Below are 19467 nucleotides of genomic sequence, written 5' to 3' on the forward strand. Positions count from 1 at the left end.
CCAGAGTCGAGGGGTCACACCACCCCTTTGTGGGTTTGTCATCCTGAAGGCTGCTTAGGTCATGTCTGACCCTCCCTGGCTCCCCTGCCCTCGGGGCACAGGCTCACCCCACAGCCCCTACGAGCGGCGGGCACTGGGGCTTCCTCTGCCAGCAAACATGGCCCTCGCTTCTTGACAGTGATGGATGTGGCCCATCCCAACCCAAACACGAGGCCACCTCAAACATGCTCGGCCACTCTGCACGCTGCCCCAGGAAAAGCTCAGTGTTTGATTTACCCCAGCTCCTGTCCTTGGGGGGATGCAAAGCAAAGCAAAGCAAAGCAAAGCACACCAAAGAGCATCGTCGAGCACACAGGGGTGTGGGTGAATTCCTGGACGAGCAAGATTCCCTCTTTGCTTGGACACACCATCTGGGAAAGACAGAGAACTTGATCCTCAGCCCCCTCCCACCTCTGTCATCTGTAGCAAAGGCTGAAGCCCTCTCACCATGCCCCCACCCCCCGCCTCACTCCTGCCCATTTTCAACTGGAAAGGAAGAAATCTCCTAAACGGGGAAAAGGCTTCAGATGCCAGGCCTGTCAATCTGCAGCAGGGAATTATTTGCACAGTCAGGCTGATGCCACGAAACCAACACTCCAGTACAACTCAGTTTTATTTCACAAGTGCATTTACACCGGGAAGTTTAACACAGACAGTGATGGGGAGGGGATTGGACAAGACAGTGCTGGAGAGGCAGGGCCCAGGACCACGCACCACACAGTGACCTCCAGCACCACAGCGTTCCCATGCCGGGGTCTCACCACGTCAGCTTCTGCTCTGAGCTGCCCAGGAAGCCACACAGGTCTCTGCAGTTACCAGGACAAGCCCAAGCAGGGCACTCACAGATCAATGCAGCCCTGGGAGCTCACCCTGGGGCCATGCCCAGCACCTCAGATGGGGCAGGGGGTGCTCACAGCCCCCAGAACAGGGGGGATTAAGAGGGGTAAGGGCAGGGATGTGCACGGGGCACGCCCACCCCAGGGCCCATCACAGGGTGTGGGGCTGAGCAGCTCCTCAGCAGCCATCTCACCCTCCTGCTGCCTGGAACTGACTTCCTGGGCTGGGAGGAAAGGTCCCAGCTCTGCTGCATCCCAGAGAGCCCATGTCCCATCTAGCTTAAACCAAACATTGGGACGCAGAGGTAATTCCAGCTGTCTGGTCACTGTACCACACAGGGGGGTGGGCCACATGCTTCCTGGGCTGCATTCTGTTTGGAAAGTAAACACACAGATATCTGGGATAGCTACTGTTCCCTCAGGGACAGAACGCTGGGATCCTGGGGGAAGAACACTTCCAGGGGCCCTCAGCAGCCAATGCTGCAAACAACTGCAGTTGGTTCTGCCCATGAAAAGGCTCTGAGCCCTCCTCTTTATTTCTTTCCTTTTTAATCTCCAAGGTTACACAGACATCTGTATAAACACCATGTACATGCACGTTGCATCAGTTCACTTAGAAAAGACCCTGATATTCTAGTACAGAATTCTCCACTCCACACTACATTCCCGCCAGAGGAAAGGTTAAACTCCATGGCAGTTTGTGTTAAACATTCCTAATGGTCTTAATTTCTTGCTTTTAAATTTGTTTTAAGGTTATTTTTAAACAGCAAACAGATATGTAGCTTCTGGACTGTAAATCTCACTTTCATGTACAGTGCACTACACAGACCACCTAAAAAAAATAATAAATCAATGCTTTTTATATTTAGAAGCCATTTAAAAAATTCATTTATTCCTTTTGGGGAAAGGAAGATTCTATAAGTACCATTTTTACTTTATTTTGTAAATTCAGCCGCCTTGGATCTGTGAGCTTTTCAGGCAAAAATGGCAAAGAAAAAGCTATACAAACATATACATCAATATGTTTAAATAAAATAGCATTTTATAGATTATTTTCTTTTTCATTACTGTGAGCATAAACCAGCATACTTTCACACTATTAAGTATTTCACAAAATCAGATATGTAAGAAGAAGGAAACACAGTCACAGCTAATGTAACACAGGAATACTCCTACGGAAGAAAATGTTTCACCATACCCATCCAATAACTTACCTTCTACACACTTTTCACCATTTTTCCAGCCAGGACTTTCCCCACTGATGCCACTTGTGCTGCCACATCCTGTGCCCCGGGTGCAGGGTGGCACAGCCTGGGAAAACAGCCTGGCACAAATGGGAGCAGCTTTAGGGAGAAAAAGCTTTTGGTCTTTTTTTTTAAATAAATACCTGCATTGGTAGCAAAAAAAAAACACCTTTATATATAAATACTCCTTTTTTTCAAGTTTGCTATTCCATCTTAAAGAGGCTTTTTTTCTTTTCTCTGTACACGTGGACTATTATTCCTTCCTCCAGACGACAGCAAACAGCAAGTGGGCACAGCAGCTCTGCCAATGCCCTTGAAAACCAAGACTTGGTATGAGGAAACATCCCCTTTGGGGCAGGACACAGGCCCTGAAACTCAACCCCCTTCCCCACGGCAGTGAGCCCCCCATCCTAAGGAACCCAAGTGCCTGGCTCTGGGATCCAGGACACAGCACCCGGCTCCGGGATGGACGGCCCGCTGGCATTCAGTGGTCACGAGGAGAAAGTACATGTAAACACCAGCCTTTTTGGTAAACACTGAGGTGCTGTGGGAGGCTCCAAAGGAACAAGGTGTTTAACGAGGGCTGCTGCGAGAGCTCAGCATCCAGCACGGAGCTCCCGATCCCACGCTGCATCCCGCCAGGCTCCCCAGCCTTCCTCCTGCCTGCAAGGAAAAACCAGCATCAGCTGGGCATGGAGAGGGAGGGAGGGTTAAGGGGATTGGAGCATCTCTCTGATGAGGGAAGGCTGAAGGAGCTGGGACTCTTCAGCCTGGAGAGGAGATGGCTGAGGGGAGACCTTATCAGTGTATGCAAGTATCTAAAGGGTGGGTGCAAGGAGGATGGAGACAGGCTCTTCTTAGTAGTTCCCAGTGTCAGAACGAAGGGCAACAGGTACAAGTTGGAGCATGGGAAGTTCCACTGAAATATGAGGAAATACTTTTTTACAGTGAGGGTGACAGAGCCCTGGGACAGGCTGCCCAGGGAGGCTGTGGAGCCTCCATCTGTGGAGACATTCAAAACCCACCTGGATGTAGCCCTGTGGAATGTGCTCTAGATAATCCTACTTCAGTGGGAGAATTGGACTAGATGATCTCTAGAGGTCCCTTCCAACTCCAGCAATTCTGTGAGGCTCAGAATCACAGAACCACAGAATCCCCAAGGCTGGAAAAGACCTTTAAGACCATCAAGTCCAGCCTATGACCACCACCACCACATCTCCAGACCATGGCACTCAGTGCCACCTCCAGCCTGCCCTTGAGCACCTCCAGGGACGGTGGCTGCACTGCTTCCCTGGGCATCCCATTCCCATCGCGGGGGGGCTGCGTGGGGCAGGGGCTCACCCTAGACCATGAAGCGGTGCTCCTTGCCGTCGTGGGCCATGAGGATGACGTTGCGGTTGGAGGTCCAGATGAGCCGCGCCAGCCGCAGCGCGCTGAGCGAGCCCGGGGAGGCGGGCTGCACGGGGGGCACCTGGTAGGTCTTGATGCAGCGGAGCTGGGGGGCTGAGTTCAGCATGCCAATGCTCCCCAGGAGAGAGGTGTTCATCTGCGGGGACACGCACAGGTCACACGCCCTGCCCGACGACACCGGGACCCACAGCGCGCACCCCAACCTCCTCCCCAGGCTCCCCTCTGACCCCCAGGACCAGGGCTGTCTCAAAGCACCTAAGATATGATTAGAGTTACATGAAACACCTATAAATAACACCCTAATTAAGATGTTGTTGAGGGGTCAGGATGGTGGTTGATGAGCACATGACACGACTGTGCCCAGGGGAAGAGCTGGTGAGCTCCGAGGGCAGATCTTGCGGCACTTCTTGGGTGAAACTTCTAAAGGCAGGGGAGGCACCAGCACACACAGTCAGAATTAAGGGGAAAAAACAATGAAATATTAGCAAGATGATAATTTTGCTAGAATATTATTTATCAAAATATGGGGGTTGGAATTAGGTGATCTTTAAGGTCCCTTCCACCCCAAACCATCCTGTGATTCTGTGAAGATCATGAAGAACCTAGAGCTGAAGACACGCAGAATAAAGAGCAGGTGTCATTAGCAGTAGGAAGGGAAAGGACCCAACAGCAAGAGGTTGGTCATTGCCAGGGAGCTGCAGAGGCCTTCAGCAGGGATCTGTGGAGTGACACCTTGGGGAGCAGGCCAATTACTACTGCACCTCGTTTTTAAAGGCGAGATTCTCTGATCTAACCCACCCAGGTACAAAAAAATCCCACTTTTGCAAGCGCTGCTTTTCTCTCAAAACCCTTCCCAGCCACATGCATCACAACCTGAGGGTGTCCATCAGCCCGTGGCCAGCTGCATCCCCCAGGTGTGCCCCAGGAAACCTTGGCAAATCCCGGGACACCGAAGGCGCCTTATTGCTGATGCCACGTCCTGAATTCTGATCAGCAGGAAGTACAAGCCATTACTTTTTCCTGGCTCTTCTCGGCAGCAGAGCAGTGTCAGAGAGTGTAAATCATGGCATCTCTAGCAGGGAGCATGCAAGCACCACTGACATTTTCACAATTTAAATCATCTTGAGTAATAACCCTTTTAAGATGACTAATGTTACTGATTTTCCTGCATTAATAATAGTGCCAGATAGAACACAGAAGGGAAAAATCACCAGTGCACGAGGTCACATTTTAAAACTAAATGTGTAGGTATATTTAACTCTTGATGCAGAAGCCACTTCACCGTGAACATTTACACACCTGGAGCAGCCTGGCAGGTCACAATTTAAAACTCATGCCTGACTTTTTTTCCCTGCCAATTCTAAAGGATCTGGCCTGATTGCTTTCCAGATTTTCCCCGAGCACTGAAGCTGAATAAACAAAGCTGATGGATAGAGAATCTTGCTGTTCTCATTTACTGTTTCAGAAAACACATGATACAGGGATGGATAACAATTTAGTCATATCTTGTGGCACCTCTAGAACTACTGAATGACACAGAAAACTGGGGGTGTTACAGGGTGTAACTGGTACTTGGGGCATCCCGAGCTCTGTTCATACTCTGATGACTGTACAGCTCAGGAATTCTGATCACAGACATTGCTTGATCAGGTCAGTTGCTTCCAAATTACACATTTTTAAGTCTAAAGCTGTTTGAAGGAAGGAGAAAACCCTGCTTGGGGAATGCAGTCAAGCCACCTATCACTGAAAAACATTCCCTCCACTGTGAGGTTCCAAAGGAAAAGATTGCTCATATGCTAAAGAAACTTCTAGATGCGTCACAAAACAGTGCCTGACTCTCAGTTTCTCCTGGTGGTTCAGACCCTCTTTATACTGCCTCTGTCTCAGCTTGCCTGCCTTCAGCACAGTTAGGGAAGCAGGACACAGCTCCACAGACCCCAGCTAGGATCTGTGGGCTTGGAGCAGAGCTGGCCAGAGGGACATGGGAATGGCTGTGCGGGGAACCAGCGTTTGGCCCAAGGGTTTTGTACCAGGCTTCAAAAAAGCTAAAAGGAGACATGTTCCTGAAGCTCACTCTGTTGGAATTGATAGGGTTGCAGGAGTTAGAGAAGAAAACTCCTCACTGGTAGGAAGAGGCCAGGCTTGGGGTCTCCTACCCAGCTCTGTGTTTATTCAGAACACATTGTATGTGAAATGGAACTATTAGAACAGCTGAACAGCAAATACGAAGGTTTAGAGTTTGAGAATGTTGTTTGATTGCCCAGAAATGAGGTCACCAAGAGATGTCTGTGAGAAATGGCTATCTAGAAAGCATGACAGGAAACCCCCAGTGCTGCAGGGACACTGCTGCTCAAAACTACCTGCACCAGCTGGATGGGCTGGTGAGGGAAGAGCAGCGAAGAGCCACAAAACTGCACTGAGGCTTCAGCTTCTGCCCCAACCCTGGGACTCCCTGCCCATCCATGTCCCCTTCCCTATGACACTGTCACTGCAGGGTGCCAGGAGCCCCCAGGGTGGGCTGGGAAGGTGAGCAGCCTTACCTGCCAGAAGCAGAGGTGGCTGTCAGAGTTGGAGTAGGTGGCGAGGTACCGGCCGTCGGGCGCAAAGGCCACCGCAGTTATGGCTCCTTTGTGGCCGTGGATAGTCTGGCAAGAGGGAGAGAACAGCACAGAGGAGACTCACCAGCTGTCACCACCAGGAGGCTGGCCAGACAGTTCAGTAGGCACAAACCACATGGACATCAACTTCTAGAAACCTTCTTTGGAAAACTGAGGGAGACCGTTACCGCCAGTAACAACCACATGGATACCGTGTGGAAATACCTCTTCATTCCCACCTGCATTTTCTGGTGTTCCAGTCTGGATTTTCTGGCTGTCAGTGTGTCAGGCAGCAAAGCTCTCCAGCAGAGGTTGGCTCCTGTTGGCCAGGGAGGGCAGGAGATGGCAAGTGCTGCTCCTGCACACCCAAAGGAGCAGGATGACACGTAATTCCTGCCATGTCACACACAGGGTCCTGTGCTTAGCACAGACAACCCCCTTTCCTCAGGGCACTTCAGTACCCCTACACAACCCAAAACGTGAAAGCATCCATTGAAATGTCTTATTAAGTGGGACTTAAGACATGCTGCTTGGCATTAACTACCACGACAACCGCTTTTAAGCAGCTGCTGAGACAAACTGCAGAATTAAATATCCCTTTACAGCTCACCTCTGTGTGCACAACAACTCTTACACTGAGGCCTCTCCAGCCCATTGAGCACCAGACATCCTGCTGTTCCAATGTGAAGGATCTAGGCATGCTTACTCATTAAGCACCCATTCAACACTCATTACATAAAATTAGGCTGCAAAAATAAAAGGAGCACCCCTGAACCTATCACCAGGACAGTGAAAGATGGACACAAACTCAGAATGGCATCTTGCATCTAAATTCAGCCTTGTATATTAAGAATCCATTAACATACACTTTTCTTGTGTATCATGCAAAAGGTGAGTGTGTATTAGAAAGGGTGTGGTTAGTAGGTCAAGAGAGGTTCTCCTCACCCTCTGTTCTGCCTTGGTGAGGCCACATCTGGAGTATTGTGTCCAGTTCTGGGCCCCTCAGTTTCAGAAGGACAGGGAACTGCTGGAAAGCCCAGGGCAGAGCCACAAAGATGATGAAGGGAGAGGAACATCTCCCTGATGAGGAAAGGCTGAGGGAGCTGGGTCTCTCGAGCTTGGAGGAGACTAAGGGGCAACCTCATCCATGTTTGCAAATACGTTAAGGACGAGTGTCAGGAGGACAGAGCCAGGCTCTTCTCAGCGATGTCCAGTGATAGGACAAGGGGCAGTGGGTGCAAATTGGAGCACAGGAGGTTTCACATAAACATCAGAAAAAACTTCTTTCCTGTGAGAGTGACAGAGCCCTGGGACAGGCTGCCCAGAGAGATTGTGGAGTCTCCTTGGCTGGAGACATTCAAGTCCCTGTGTGATGTGCTCTGGGTCATCCTGCTCTGGCAGATCCTGCTCTGGCAGGGGGGTTGGACTGGATGATCTTTCCAGGTCCCTTCCAACCCCTAAGATTCTGTGATTCTGTGAATTCCAATAGAACCCCAAACCTCCCTCTGTAACATCATCACTGCAGCTCAGGATGAGAGCTTGAAAGGGCAATTAATTAAATGATCCGTTGTTTAGACCCATCAAACTCCTTAGCACTTAACAAGCAAGTAATACTTGTCAATAAAATATGTTTTGGTAATACAAAGGTAGAAAATCAATAGTACTAGCACACTTGTTGCTCTTTTTACTACTGAAAATGTGTTCCAATAAGTACAATCCTTAAGGGAATTAATCTGCTTTGTTATTTAAAGGAAGTGCTTCTCTAATTGATGCTAATCCTTTCAAGCCAAGATTTATTCTCCAGTCTGAGCGCCTGCTTTGCAATGTGCGTTTTGTGTTTCTGAGGAGGCCACGGGCAAGAACAACAAAACCAAGGGACTGCTGCTCAAGCAGAATGTTCCCCTGGCAGCCCCACACGTGGTGCTGCCCTGGCTGAGGGGGAAGAGCAGCCATGCCCCAGCAGCAACATTCCAACGCTCTGCCCCTCTGCTCTGGTCAGACCCCTCCTGGAGTGCTGTGTCCAGCTCTGGTGCCCTCAGCACATGAAAGATACAGACCTGTTGGAGAGGGTCCAGAGGAGGCCACCAGGATGATGAGAGGGCTGGAGCAGCTCTGCTCTGGAGACAGGCTGGGAGAGCTGGGGTGTTCAGCCTAGAGAAGAGAAGGCTCCAGGGAGACCTTAGAGCACCTTCCAGTGCCTGAAGGGGCTCCAGGAAAAGCTGGGGAGGGGCTTTTCATCAGAGAAGATAGTGATAGGACAAGGGGTGATGGTTTTAAACTGAGAGGAGATCTAGGTTAGATATTAGGCAGAAAAATTCTTCACTCCAAGGGTGGTGAGGAACTGGAATGGGTTGCCCAGGGAGGTTGTTGGTGCCCCATCCCTGGAGGTTTTTCAGGCCAGGTTGGATGAGGTTTTCTGCAGCCTGGTCTGGTGGTTCCCTGCTCATGGCAGGAGGGTTGGAACTTGATGATCTTTTAGGTCCCTTCCCACCTTAATGATTCCATTCTAGTAGCCTCCAAATGCTCCTTCTTGGGAACTGCTTCCAAGGCCCCCTCTGCAGCTCTCCAGCTCCCGGGCAGCTTCATCAGCACACAAAGAACTCCCTGCAAAAATCCGTGTGGCTCTGCTGCAGGGAACAGCCTGGGAGCAGCAGCGCCGGTGGGACACGGGGCAGCTGTTTGCAGCTTCCCTCTGCCCAAGCAATTGTTTTTTAATGGCAGGAGGCTCCTGGGAGACTATTTGACTTCTGCACCTGCCACTGTCATCATCCTGTAGCACATGATATACTGAGGCTGTGACAACCTAATTCTCAGTCCAGTATTTGGTAAACTCTACATTGAACTGCAATATTCTGTCCAAGGTGACATAAAAAAATAAACACTGCATCACTGCAGCAATTTTATTTTCATAAATATACCAAAATGCATACTTTGAATGGATAGAGTAATTTATGTACTGCTATAGAGACACACTAATATTTTACCACCTTTATCATGAGGTATTTATAGCCCTGATCTCTAGGGGTACCTTAACCAAAGTGAAACAAAAACCCCACATCCTGAGAAAGCCACGTGCCTGGCGTGTCCTTTAGTGCCCACCCGTGGGGGACGTGCAGCAGCAGAGGGCTGAGCAGCTGAGCAATACCCTTAACCTGGTGTGCCTGTGCCTGGAGCAGCAGGAAAATGCCAGCTCTTGCTTTTGCTCGGGATACAAACTGTCTCTGGGCAAGGAGCGGTTATTTGAAAACAAAGGATGAGATGATTCTGCAGCTCCTCCACGCACCAGCAAGGAGTCAGTGGCAGGGACTTCATGGGCACTTTCAGCAGCCAAGCTGGGGGGACCTGCCCCAGCAAGCACCTAGGAGTGGTCTCCAGGGAGCAGGCAGAAATGTAGCTTCATAGCAGGACAGAAACACACCCCAAAGCTCATCACACTACAGGCAAAGCACAATAAAAGACTGTTAAAAACTGCAATGTTAAGCTGGAAACGGTTGGTGTTGATGGCACCACTGACCAAAAGTAACTCTGCCTCTACTTCCCCCCCAGCTAAATAAAAACCAATGCACATTTAGAATAGATCTTCATAAACAGAGCTGGGTCTGACAGATGAGTCAGAGCCTGCCCTCCCTGCAGGCACCAGGAGGGACCCCAGCTGCCATGGACCATGCCCAGGACCCATTTTTCTTTTTTACTTGAGAGATAGTGAACATTTTCTCTTTGCGGCAACACTCCTTCCTGGGCTCCTCCACATCTGTCTTCTCATGCTTTGTGGCTCCTCACATCATACTTTGACCTGACAGATTTCCTTATTTCAGGATACATGTACTCAGGATCAGGACCTGCAATGGAGTGGTACCAGGGGCCTTCAGCAGATGGTAGAAGCCCCCACTTGCCATGAAGTTGTTGCCCTCTCCTTTCCAGCAGCAGTTGCTGTAGCTGTGCCCCTCCATACTGACCTGCAGCCAGAAGGTTTCTAAGCTCCACAACCCTGGTTCTCCCACAGATTTCCAGAGAGGGGGCACAGCAGCAAGCACGGCACCACATGGACCCTGCCCACAGATGGGTACATGAACAGGGCAGGCATCATCTACTCACATCTCCCCAACACAGCCAGGGTGTAGGGAATGGATTGCTGTGTTTTAATTCGGTTTTCATAGAGGTTATGCTGGATTCTGAACATGAAACATAAAAGTCCTACACTTAAAAGTCCTGAATAAGTTAAAATATCTTTGTGTTTTAAAAGAAGGAAACACCCTTCTTCACGGCTGTCCTCCCTGCAGGAGCTGGCCAAGAGAAGTCTGCCCATGCCAGGCATCCTCAGCTTCTGTGTTTTATAAAAACAAAGTGAAACAAAACTAAATGGCTTCACCTGAAAAGACAGCTAAAATATGATCTCATTTTTCTTACCAAAGTCAAGTCTTTCAGGATGGCCCTTCAGAGATCTTGATGGACACTTTAAAAACTAAATCCCTAATTTTCAAGCAATTTAGTGGAAATATCTAATATACCATTAACTTCAAACAGTTTCAGTACCTTTAATAATTTATTTTCTATGTTAGTTCCAGGAATACTAATAACACTGCAGTACAAATTTCAGGACTGTACTGAGAAGAGCAGCATGTTTGCATCTTTAAATTAATTTTCTTCCTGTCCGTCAAGCTTCTCAGTATCAAGATGAAGTCAAAGCCCCCATATTGCATTTTTTTTAACAGAGTAAAAGGTGTAACTCAATTCTTAGCCTGCCAGCCAGGGTGTTTTGCACCAGTCCCTGCAATCACCCAGTGCTCAGATGGGCTGTGTGTGATCTGGGGGCAGCCCTCTGCGGGGGCACGGCGTGCCCTCGCCCGGCCGCGCTCACGGCGGCTCCGGGGCTGTCACTCACTATCTGCCTCTCATTTGTTAGGAGCCTCTCCTGCTGTGAGCCCCTCATTACAATTTGCTTTTACTTCCTGGGCAAATGACAACCAGAAAATGAGGCAGCTTCTTTCTCAACCGAACTTAATCCAGAAGAAATGAGATGACAGCTGCAGCCACCCAAGTGTTACGGGACGGGTTCAAGCCGCTCCCAAACCGTTGGGCTCCAGCCCCAAACCCCTTCATGATGCTGCACAGAAGAGCAGTCACAAAAGCATGTGCTTGGATCTCCAAAAATCATCCCAGCCTGCCTTTCCAACGCCCTGTGTTCACAGCATCTGAGCTACTTGGATCAGGAATGGACTTGTCAGTCTAGGACCTTCACCATGGATTTTTCAAAGTCAATTAGTTGTCCCCCAAACACATAAACCAGCCCCTCCATAGTATCAGCAGTCATTTTTTCCTCTGTGAAGCTAATGCCACCATATTTTATTTAAAGTCTGATAATACTGTCATGTAACCTCTGAACATCTGATGAGTGTGTTAGACAACTCAGTGGTGTTTTTGAAACCATTGTCTCCTTGACAGTTGCCTTTTTACAGAAGGTTTCAATGGCTCATAGGCTTTATGCTTTAACTTCTAGGGAAACAGTTTAACACAAATTCTGAGTGTGATTAGGGTATTCTTACCGAGGACATGGAAGAAGAAAGTCCACACTGGATAGACACCAGGTCTCTGGATTTGCCCCCACTCACTGCTGGGAAACCCTGTAAAGCTTTGGATCCTGAACCCCAAGCTCCTCAGGGCTGTGACCCAGTGACAGGAGGAGGTTTGGGGTGACAGCCAGTGCCAGAGAACACTTGCCTGGGAGCAGAGACATCCAACACTAGAAGAAATCCCAACATGGACCAGATTCACCATTCATCCCATGAACTTCAGCTAACCAACTATCAAAATGCAAATGACAACCTGATAGGGAAGCTGGATGAGTTGTCAGACAAAACTGAACCACAACAGATGCCAGCAAACCGAGCAGCAGGGTGCAAGGCTGAGCAGACAGGACAGGAAACATTCTTTTCCTAGCAAACACCTCGGTTTGCTATAACTCTTATCAGTGAGCTGTCCAGAAACAACTAAGTTCACAGAGCACATAAGTTGAAGAAATAAACCCACCTGGAAAACCCTGTATGGGTCACAGCACCAGACAGCAATGAGAGAGAGACCATGCTCTCTCACAGATACTGTGGGTCAAAACTTCACCGTTTTCATTAAAAATCAGTCCCTATTGAAAGAAAAAGCTATTTAAAATTCTAGCTAGACCAGGAATGAAATGCTGCCCTACAGTGAGTTAACAGGAGATGGGAATACATGGAGCAACCTCTCTCCCTGTGTCATTACTTACTGCTTAATAATAAGAGTTAAACTGATTAAAAACCTGCTTTTCACCTGCTTCTATACTGTGACTGAACAGCTGCTAACCAGAGCATGGAGTGGCTGGAACACAAAGCATTTTCAAGCTGGAAAATATCTCCAGTGGGGAGGCAAATGTGGCAGCAGCAAGCATCTTCACTTCCATGGTCAGGCAGCCACCAGCAGATCTGCAACCAGACACGACATTCCCCAAAGCTTCCCAGTTTTTCCAATCCAAGCACACTTTGCTAAGGTGCCCTTTGGCTAAAATTCATTCTAAGCTGTGTCAGGCCAGATGAAACCAGGAGAGCTGCAGGATTTTTGGCAGAGAAGCACTCGTCCTCGAACAGTGCTGCAAAGACGCAGCTCTTCCCTTTCAACTCCAGCTTTACTCACCCAAGTTTCAAAGAAAAGTAGTTAGAGGAATGTCACGGTCACCTCTGGAGCACCAGAGTGTGTTTAACCTTTGGCCCCAGAGCCTGCACTGCACTTGCAAGTCACACAACCCCAGACTCCCGAGTGAGCCCAGACTCCAAAGAGAAGCGTTCAGCGCCTCGCGCTGCAGGAAGAGCTAACGAGATCAGTGCTTCCCACCAGGACGGGGGGCCTGGGGACTTAATTATCCTTCTGGAAGTGCCTTCTGCCCTGAGGACTCCGGGAAAGCAGCTCTGCTGGCAGTTTTGAGGCCAACTCCTCGCTCTCATGCTCAGCAGCCACAGCTTCAGAGTCCCTGGGCAAACCGTCCCCTCCTGCAGAGCTCCCCGGTACTGCTGGTCTTCTCTGCAGCTTTTGTGGTATGCATTAACATATTCCACAACACTTTGCAATTAAAACTCTCCTGAACAACGGTTGGGATGGGTGGGGAGGAAAATAAATTAGCGACCAATAATTACTCAGTAAGTGACAAAGAGATTATGTTCACAAATTCTTCTGATCATGAGTTATTAAATGTGTTAGGGAGACAGATTTTCCTCGCCTGGTGTTAATTACAGTTTCCATTCCCTCCAAAAGGCACTTCAACGTCTGGGTTAAAAGCTCTAGTGTCCCTGCAGACTGTCACAGCTGACAAGCCACGTTCACTGCTCAGGGCCACGCTGGGGCTGGATCCCAGCCTGGTGTCCCCACGTCTCCAGGAGAAAGGTGTTTGCATCCACTCCAACTCCAGCCTTCCTCTGAAGGAAGCACTAGTCCTTCAGGAAGGACAGCTCTTCTGCACAGAAGTGCCTGACCAGCCTTTGTCTGGCTGAACACTGCCCAACCTGCCCAGGGTCATCGAGGGGTTCTCTTGCTGATGAGAAATTATTGTTTCCTGTGCAAGTTTTAAGAACAATGTAAATAAAAGCCTAATTCCCCTTCCCAGCTGGACAGCACCCTGCACAGCCCCAGCGATCAGCTGCAGCAGCACCTGAAGAAAAAACCTCTTTAAAGAAGGGAGAAGAAAAGTTGAGGCCCCTGTTCCTGGAGGAAGTAGTGTCTGAATAGGGAGTAACAGCTAAATTAGATATAATTTTAGATACATGGCAACTGAACGTTCCTTACAGACCTCAATACAAAATCTGTATCCCCGCTTTTCTGCCACTGCTCCTCGGGATGCCACCAGCTCAGGGTTGCAGTAACTGTGACTCTGCTGGGGGCTGGTGGCCTCTGAGGCTGCTCAGGAAATTTATTATCCCTTTCCAGTCTACTTGACTTTCAGATACTGAACTGTACCACTTCAAAAAGAAAAACCCCACTGGAATGGATTACACTGTCAGGTCTCCCCTGTGGAAGCCAGCAGCTGAGACAGAAAAGTTAAGTAGGAAGCCCCAGCTGAATCAATTCTTTATTTAATTTTTACTAACTTTGGCTACTCAAGAGCATCTCTGATGTCCATGCTTGGACTCCCAGTCCTCACTTGGCATCCACCCGTTTCCCACTTCCAACAAGATGTCCCTGTAGCTGCAAACATGGAACAGACAAACTCCTTTAAACCAGTCTCTAAATCAACAAGGAAAAAAAATTACAGGAGAAAAAACCTGTCCTTTGGCAAACTAGCATTGCTGATCAGCATGACCTATAAAGCACATTTAGTGATTCCTGCAGCCTCATCCCTTAGTTTGCTGCAGCTGGGAAGTTGGAGGGGAGTCATGGTGTGAATTTTCAGGGCACTGGACTCCCTGCATTTGTCACTTGTAGCTTAATGCTTATATTTATATGAGCAAAGCTGATTTATCTGGAATGCAGAGAGGTAGATTTGGTGCAGACCAACAGTGGAGAGTTAATGCAGAGCAGTTTGTGGGCTGTAAATTCACACCTTGGCTAAACCCCCTCCAGCCTCCCCTGTAGAAGCACATCAGCACAGTTTACTCTCATAAAATATGTTGCTAAATTAGCACCAGCCTAACCAACTGGGCATAATTAAACACTGGCTTTAAAAGACATCAGAGAAACTTGGAGAAAAGTGGCTGCTTTGTTACTGCATCCCTAATGTAGCTGGGATTTGATGTTGATGGGCTAAGACCATTTCTTGTTACAGTAAAAAAATAATTAAATCCTTCGACTGTATCATGGGACGTGTTTGGAAAATTGGGGTGAAGCTGCTGCAGGCTGCAGGGAAGATGGGTCTGTGCAGGGCAGCACGGGGCCTTCTGCTCTGAGGCTTCTTGCACTGGAAAGAAAATCTAAGCAAGCTGAAGAGCAGGGCTTGCATTTGCAGTGTGGTCAAGCCCTGGGGCAGCTGCAGCTTGTCCCCTTCAGTTCCTGCCCCACCTGCCAGTGCTGAGCTTGTGCCTGCCTTGTATGGCTATGGATTTTCCTTTGGGAACTACTCCTTGGGTGAGCCCTGTTCCACACGAAGCCCCACCAAAGGCATTCCCAGCACCCCCCAGCACTGGGTGTTGTACCACAGCAGGACAAGAGGCCTCCCACACGTGCTGTGTGCCTGCAGGACAGCACCACGGCATTCCCTTCCCACCTCCCGTGAGGGAAGGCCTTTGGCCTTGGAAATGACAAGGTTATACTCAGTAATTATCTTTACCTGCAATTTGAGGAAGTGGGTTTCTACTGACAAGTTTTCCTGCCTCATCTGAACTCACCAGTGGGTCAGTGAGTCCCTTCCAGGGTCAGACTGCAGGACAGCCATCTTTCTTCTCCTGCCTTTGAAACACTGCGTTTGAGAGCAGTGTCTTGTATTCAGTGATCAAACCTAACACAAGCCACCCGCCAGCAGCAGCTACTCATTCCAAATATAACATGAAATCATTTTCTGCCTTACATAAGAATAAACATTTGCAAAGGCATCCAGGTACTGAAATAAAACATTCCTGTGCTCAACTCCATCCCTGCTTGGCTGCCAAAGCCATGAGCTGAGCTCTGCAGTGAGCCAAACAAAGCACCAGCCAATGTTTAAAGGCATCTTCTGCTTTGAAATGAACCAAACCAAAGCTTAGACTCTCTTTTACCTGCCAGTGAAGATGCCAAGTTTTTAGGCACCCAGGCTGGTTTTGGCTCCTCTGGAGGCACTAGGAGCAGTGATGGGGCTGCCCCAGCCATGTGTCCTCCCTGGCCACTCTCCCCACAGCCACCTGCCTGGGCAGGAGCCATGGCCAGGGGAAGGAAATGATCACAGAGGAAAACATCTAAAGAACAGGCCACCACTCAGCTAACTGAGCCATCTGTTTCCATGCTGAATTCCCATTCTGCTTCCACATCCAGTACTCCAGGTGCCCAGCAGGTTTACCTGCAGCGGAGCTCACTGCAAGATCAGTGACAAGTACCTCTAGGAAATAGCTCTGCATATCTATGATGAAAACCAAGATTTAATCCAGGAAAATACCACGCTTTATGGCTTTCTTGGCTACACTGTATGCTCCTCTCTGGTGCAGTTTACCTAGCCACCCTCTGTCTGCAGGACCACAGACCTGACTGAAAGTCCCAGCTGGGGAGCCCTGGATGCACACCCAGCTGTGACAGCAGCAGCAATGACACTGGCCTCAGCAGGTCTCCTTCCAGGAGACAGAGTTTGCATAAATTACACAGCAAAACATACAGCCCTCCATCACCCAGAGCTCAGTGCTGGTGAAGAGCTTCTGTTCTCAGAGGGAATTCTCCAGGCTTCCAAGACCAGAGCCACCAGGAACACCTGGACAGACATGTAAAATACCTGGACTGAGGCCAACAGCCAGAAATCCCCTCAAAAATGAGCACAGCACTGGAGGTACACTGATGTAGGCAAGGTAATTCTTATGGATTATCGTGATTAGAATGAATGAAGAATGACACTGAATCTGTTTTGGTGCTAAAGTAGCACTAGAGACTCCAATGACCAAAATATTAAGCAACTTTCAGACATTACTATTTTCCCATCATTCCAAAGTCAACAACAACCATTTATCCTAAAGCCTGGTTACCTGAAATATATCTTTGCAGTCTGATAACACTGATTTAGTGCTCACTTTGGGAAAAAAAGCAGCAGAGTATCATTCTCTTTCTGTACTACTGTGCCTTTAAGTACAGCAATTTCAATTGCATGTTGATAATTTAGAATATTACATAAAATATTCATCATTTGTTTTGAATTTAAAAAAGTTTTAACTGCATCCAACCTGCTGAGATGCTTCCAGCCTAGCAAAAATGACTGTACTTCTCCCCCATTTATTCTTAATAAATATAGTTCTTTAAAAACAAAAGAAGCAGCACATCTCCTGGCCCCAGAGGATTAACAGCACACAGACAAGCCCTGCACCATACAACACACTTGGGGTGTCATTAGCTCACGATAACCCCCCTCCCTGCCATCTCCTCCTGCTTAATTAGGGGTTACAAAGGTTATAATAGGACTAAGAGAACTCGGGTGAGCAGAACTTGCCATGAGTGATTCCTTCATCAGTGCAAAACCAGGAGCTGTGTCCACAGCTCAGGAGGGGATGGGAGACCACAGGCAAACCTTAGGTTTTAAATTAATGAGCTAAAACTTCAGGAGAACACAGAAATCTGGACATGCACTAGGCCTGATCTTCCCTTGACCAATTTCAAGTTTTTCAAGCAGCATTTTGCCTAATTCAAATGCCACGTATAAGTACTGAAAAGAGAAGGGTTTTAGGATGCCAGCTCACCTGAAATAACTGCTCCAGTGCATCCCAAGCAGAAGGAGCAAGATCTCCAGGGTGTCTCAGCAACAGCACCTGAAGCTACCCACACGTTTGAGAAACTTGATGGTGACTGCAGCATTCCAGATGGTGCTTCTGGGGCTGTGTTATTTGTGGTCACCAACTGCCAGGCCTGCTCAGGCAGCGGCTGGGAGGGTCACTGGGGCTGCTGCTCTGTTGTGTAAACAAAGGCCACATTTGAAGATGGAGCAGCCACAGACCTGCTGCACTCGCCACTGTTTTCCAATTCACTGTGAAACATCAATTATCTTTATCAAATAACAGTATCTCATCTCAGTCCATTATCAAGATGGAGTCTTATTTTAGCTGGACTGCAGCCCTCTCTGTATATCAGGGCTGGCTGCCCTGCCAGGGTGAGTGAAAGGCTGCGAAATAATCAATAATCATCATCAAATTGTGGGTGACAGGTTGCGAGGATGGAAGTTTTTGATGAAACCTCAACCTCTTCTGTGCAGCTGATAAAGCTTTAACCTTTGCAATACCTGATAACTATGACTCAGTTAAAGGCAGCTCTGCATTCTCTTCAAAGCTTTGCCTGCTCCAAACCCTGCCAGGATCGCTCGGCTGAGGGTGATGGCACCTTCCTGCCATCAAACATCCCTCTGGGAGGGAGCTGAGGGGGATCCTGCCATCAAACATCCCTCTGGGAGGGAGCTGAGGGGGATCCTGCCATCAAACATCCCTCTGGGAGGGAGCTGAGGGGGATCCTGCCATCAAACATCCCTCTGGGAGGGAGCTGAGGGGGATCCTGCCATCAAACATCCCTCTGGGAGGGAGCTGAGGGGGATCCTGCCATCAAACATCCCTCTGGGAGGGAGCAAGGCAGTGGGACAGACCCACCACAAACCTGTTTTGGGGTTTTTATGCACACCCCTTGTTATCCAGGAAGGGAGAGCCATGCTAGGTCCTACAGCTGTGCCAGGAAAAAGCCTAGGAAGGACAACCTGTGCACAGCAACCAATGGGAGCAAGAGGAAAACTGCCAGTGAGTATTTGTCTACTTAAATGTAGGCAGCTCTCTGTTCTGCAGAATAAAAGTGGGATGAGATCACACAGATAAAGGGGGAAAAAAAAAAGCATAAAAACATAGCTGCATTGAGCTAACCACACAGCAGCCTTTCTGTTCAAGTTATTATTCTTATTCAGCCCTTTTCTTATGATAATTTCTTTTCCAAGTGGAATTAAGGCACAGGAAAAAGGCTGTAAACATTTTGTACCAGGTTCTCATTTTTGAGCCTACCATGAGTAATCTGCAACCTGAGTATAACCTTCCTGGGAAGAAGGGAGGGGTGATCCAGCCATCCATTCTCCCTTCTAGCTATCCATCAGTTCCTCTAGAAATAGAAATTTGAGGAAATTTGTCACGTGAATGGGAATTTCAAGGAGAAGGTACATCTCTAATTTTCTGGGCTGGGACTGTGTTTAGACAGAGCATGGAAACAGAGAGGGCACAGGACAAACACATCTAGGCACCAAGTTAAGGCTGTGTTCATATCCACTACCTTAAAAACCCCAAACCACCCAGCCCAGCCCCTCCACCCTGAGCAGCTTTCCCAGCATTCCAGACAAGCATGGAAGTTCACTGCTGGTCAGACCAAGAAAACTGTCTGGCATTTTGAGCAGAGCTCCCAGTGCAGTTTCATCCTAGAAAATGGCTTGTTGTGAAACAGCTCTGTTTATGGACAAAGCAAAGAAATCCCCCATAGTCACAGTTGATAGCAATACCCTGAAGCACAGTGTGCTGCTGCAAAAGCTGAAAGTACTGCACAGCTTTCCTCCCCATCCCCTCCAACAAGACCTGGCTAGTTAATAGTAATTGATCATGTACAGAATTTGGGAGGAAAACAAAAAAACCACGTGGTAACATTAGCTAAAAGCAAACCAACAAAACTATTTGATATTTCTATTTCTCATCACTATTTTGGAACTTA

The 19467-nt window shown here is 48.5% G+C and overlaps 1 protein-coding gene across 4 annotated transcripts in view; it reads right to left on the reverse strand.

Annotated features, from left to right (window-relative positions):
* Positions 1-634: 634 nt before the first annotated feature.
* WDR7 (WD repeat domain 7) overlaps positions 635-19467 on the reverse strand; it is a 107196-nt gene continuing 88363 nt past the window's right edge. For all 4 annotated transcript variants that reach the window (XM_051642445.1, XM_051642443.1, XM_051642444.1 and 1 more), the window contains 3 exons: positions 6070-6174; positions 3461-3665; positions 635-2782 (listed from right to left, as the gene is read on the reverse strand). In XM_051642445.1, coding sequence (XP_051498405.1) covers positions 3462-3665; positions 6070-6174 — 309 coding nt within the window. In that variant the 3' untranslated portion in view covers positions 635-2782; position 3461. The remainder of the gene's footprint in view (positions 2783-3460; positions 3666-6069; positions 6175-19467) is intronic.

The sequence above is a fragment of the Apus apus genome, chromosome Z (genome assembly GCF_020740795.1).
Source record: "Apus apus isolate bApuApu2 chromosome Z, bApuApu2.pri.cur, whole genome shotgun sequence".
NCBI classification, from domain to species: domain Eukaryota; kingdom Metazoa; phylum Chordata; class Aves; order Apodiformes; family Apodidae; genus Apus; species Apus apus.